The sequence below is a fragment of the Austrofundulus limnaeus genome, unplaced genomic scaffold, assembly GCF_001266775.1.
Source record: "Austrofundulus limnaeus strain Quisiro unplaced genomic scaffold, Austrofundulus_limnaeus-1.0 Scaffold28, whole genome shotgun sequence".
NCBI lineage: Eukaryota > Metazoa > Chordata > Actinopteri > Cyprinodontiformes > Rivulidae > Austrofundulus > Austrofundulus limnaeus.
The window spans coordinates 2769451-2773523 of record NW_013952430.1 but is presented as its reverse complement, the minus strand read 5'-3'; the positions used below and the strand labels follow the sequence as shown (position 1 = coordinate 2773523).

At 35.6% G+C, this 4073-nt stretch overlaps 1 protein-coding gene across 21 annotated transcripts in view; it reads left to right on the top strand.

Annotated features, from left to right (window-relative positions):
* The window catches only part of camk2g2 (calcium/calmodulin-dependent protein kinase (CaM kinase) II gamma 2), a 57872-nt gene that overhangs the window by 34223 nt on the left and 19576 nt on the right, over nucleotides 1-4073 (top strand). For all 21 annotated transcript variants that reach the window (XM_014005137.1, XM_014005157.1, XM_014005145.1 and 18 more), the window contains exons 7-10: nucleotides 1146-1248; nucleotides 1725-1808; nucleotides 2831-2925; nucleotides 3620-3742. In XM_014005137.1, the coding sequence (XP_013860591.1) occupies nucleotides 1146-1248; nucleotides 1725-1808; nucleotides 2831-2925; nucleotides 3620-3742 (405 nt within the window). The remainder of the gene's footprint in view (nucleotides 1-1145; nucleotides 1249-1724; nucleotides 1809-2830; nucleotides 2926-3619; nucleotides 3743-4073) is intronic.

Here is a 4073-nt window from a genome sequence, read left to right as displayed (position 1 = left end):
GAAGAAGGGGCGTATGACAACAGCTGACACATGAAAATAAACTGTCTAAAAATGGCCAAGTGCATGTGTTAAGGTGCTAAATAAAAGCATCTGTAATTGCATTTAATTTACATCTGCATAATTTTTATGAGAGCAGCTGCGAGAAATGTCATATTTGCACACTGTTGACCAGCTTTGACAGTGTGACCCCCTCGTCCTGCAGCAGGAATATGACAGATCTGACAGATGTTTTACTCATCTTCTTGTATTGCTTTCAAATATACTAGAAGAATTTCTGTAAATTACTCCAATTTTGACACAAAAAACAAACGGATGCAATTAATTTTATTTGCTTGAACAACTACCTGTTCATTTAACAGGATTGTGGTTCTGATCTGCAGCTCTTTGTACAGTCTGGTGATGAAAGCAGGAAGTATAAAATGACTTTTCATCATTTAAATTAGTTGATTAATTATTTATCTCTACAATATTTATTGTGTTTACATTGAGGACTATTGAACCTCCTGCTACAATGTGTTACATCTGATTGAACCTTTTAATACTTTACAGAGCTGGCTTTGAACCAATATGACCAAAGAAAACCTGCAAGCTTTTAGGCCTTGTTATTGAAAGACGGTCCAACTATAACCGAGAACCAGACTTATTTCACATACATATTTTCTCTTTTGCTCCTGTCACACTAAAGTGGAAAGGAAGTAAGGTCCAGGATGTTTTACATGACAGAGTGATCAAAAGGAGGTCAAAATGTTGTCTTAAATGCTGCTGACAGAGAGAAGCCTTTTGCAACTTGACTCCACTGCATCATGCTTCATTACTGCTTGTAGATGTCATCATCCTCCAACAGCTCATTCAGTCATGCAGACAGATGGGTGCATTTCTGGAAAAAGGGTTTACGTATATTGCTTTAAATTAAATGTATCGTCTCATTGTGTTGCACGTAATTGTGGCCAATTGTCTGATAAAAAACTTGCTTTTCTCAAAAAAAAAATACTTTGACTGGCCTTCATTTTTTTTTGCAAATTGACATTGTCATTTATTTACAATTCTTGTATTTTACATAAAAAACTAACTCCTAAAGGAATCATGGCGCCACTCTGCATCAAAGTGTTTCACCCTCACAAATGATCTGCCTGTGTGTGTTGCAGCCAGAGAACCTTCTCCTCGCCAGTAAGATGAAGGGAGCAGCTGTGAAGCTGGCAGATTTCGGTTTAGCCATAGAGGTGCAGGGAGACCAACAGGCATGGTTTGGTAAGAACTGGAACTGTTTAAACCATTTAAACTGTATCACTGCATGAGGAAAATGTGGCTGCATTAACACTATAGGCAGCTACAGTTTATTGGAGATAAAAAAATAAATCAGATCATATGTTTGAGTGTGCATTATAATAATAAATTGACATTTATCTTGAAGGATTAAAGGATTTTTTTTCTGTGTTGGGAATTCTCGTAGAACTGCTGCATATGAAATGACACTCATAGGTTAAAGTCCTTGTGAATATTAGCTTGAGATCCAAAACACTAATGAACTGAATTGTATAAAACTCTTGTATCTAGTTAAAATATTGTTTAAAAGCACAACAAGAGGGAGATGAGGGGAAAAAAAGGTGATGGTGCACTTTGATATTTAAAGTGCTTTTCACCCAAAATACTTACCATATATCCGATTTTGCTATTTTCATATCATTTATAACAAATTCCTCATAAGCACATTTGTGTTTTGACAGGTTTTGCTGGAACTCCAGGATATTTGTCTCCAGAGGTGCTGAGAAAGGACCCATATGGCAAGCCAGTGGACATTTGGGCATGTGGTCAGTAAAGCAGCTGTTTAGACACAAATTGTTCATAGATATTTGCCACTTTGTGATTAAAGTGCCTGTGACATGCTGTCCTTCAAATACAAAAAATCAAAGAAAATATTTTTTTTGGGAAATTGGATTAGTACACATTATTTTACACATTTTGTCTCATAACTGGCCTATTTTTTTTTTTTTGGATTTGGCTCAGCCAAAGTGAAACAGGAAGTGACATCGAAAGGGAACTCTTTAATAAAATAAACTCTCTGGTCTTTGTTTATTAAAACAACATTATTTAAACTTTAACTCTTCTTCATCTCTCTTTGATAGAAACTCAAAATAATCTAAAGAAACATCAGATTCTTCTCCACAGCCTCTGTTGTTAGCTGTTGTAACAACGCTATGTTCACATGTAGACGTTCCCCTTTGACATCACTTCCTGTTTCTTCACATGCAAATGTCCCAGCCCTTCATATCAGTGGTGTGAAATTTGTTTTGCAATATGTTATCAATGTTTTCTTTCCAAAAATGCATTCATGTTTATTACAAAAAATTGATGTCTCAGGCACTTTAATGCAAATAATGCTGCTTTAGTTTTTGCAGAGTATGTAGCAAGTTTACACATGTTTTTTTCCCATAAATTTCACATTAACCTGTTTGATTTTCTTCTCCAAAAGCAGTTCTGTCTCTACCTGTAATCATAAAGCTACTAAAACCAATGATGGAGCTACATTTTTTCCAGTATATTTTTAACATTTAAAACTAAAAGACTGCCTGTTGGGTTTTCCTTCCTTTCAGTTAATTCAGAATTACATTTATATCTTGTTTTTAGTAACAATTTGTTGCCTTATTTCCCATAAAAGAAAAAAAAATGTTTGAGGGACATGGTTTAACCTTTACTCATCTAAAGAGTCATCCATCAAGGACTCTTCAGGGTCCCACTGCTGGACATTTAATCCACGAGTAACACAATTATTTACATGTTTTTAATGCATAAATCTACATTTATCATGTATTCCTGTGTGTTTTTGTTTTAGGTGTGATCCTCTACATTTTGTTGGTGGGATATCCTCCCTTTTGGGACGAGGACCAACACAAACTGTACCAACAAATCAAAGCCGGTGCATATGACGTAAGTAAATTCTTATACTCCTGTGTGGTTTCCTTTCATCGTACGTATTTGTGAGCTGCTGTGAAAGAAACCAGTTAAAATATTAGGACGTAGTTTGCTCACAACAGCAAAGACAAAACAGATTTTTATTAGAACTTGTCATCTTCTGAGAGATAAGATTTTGCTATTCTTAATATATTTTTTCATAGTTTGAAGCAGCCACATGTAATGAGTGTGTATGACACGAGCACTCATAACAACGTTCACTTCCTGAACATCATCACTGTAGTGTAGATAACCTCACTTTTTTTGTCTGTGACAGACAACTGAAATATCTGGAGTAAATGTTTAACTCACATCTTTGATCATGAACATGTTTGCTGGTCTTTGATTTAACTTTAGAAGGATGGGAAACCCAAGTGACACAACACTACAATGTAGACACATTACGAATATTCCTAAATTAGTAAAGGTAAACACAAAAAATACAGTAATTTTTAAAGACATTTTACAAAAACCCTTTAAGTGTACAATCATGAAAAAAATCACTATATTACAATTCCAAATAATTTGCAGGATATCAGTGTTAAATTAATTATGAATACCAAAGAGAAAGCAGTAAGCAACCAGTTATTTTTATTATGCATGTTGAACATGCCTTTTTTAAACAGTGATGATCCATTTTTGACATGTTTTCTTGTTTTTATTTTCTTAGTTTCCTTCTCCAGAGTGGGACACAGTGACCCCTGAAGCCAAGAATCTGATCAATCAGATGTTAACCATTAACCCTGCCAAACGGATCACAGCTGATCAGGCCCTCAAGCATCCCTGGGTCTGCGTAAGTCCCGCTTTTTAAGTTTTTAGATTGAAACAAATCGTTTCCAGCTTGTTAAATATAACACTTGTGTCAGCTTAGAACAAACCGCCTCACATTCTTTTTTGTCCCCCGTCGCTGAAGCCGTGTCTAGTTTCAGAAAGCTGTAAATTTCACATAGAAAAGCTAAAATACACCAAACTTGGTATGAGTAATTTATGTTGCATGCCGGACCATACTATGTGGTCATATGACATCATCAAAGCCCCCGCCACCTCACAACAGGAAGTGACCTTTTTATGGCTTGGAAAGCTCCATCTCTGACCCTCTTGACCTAATCAGATAGCTTTACTAC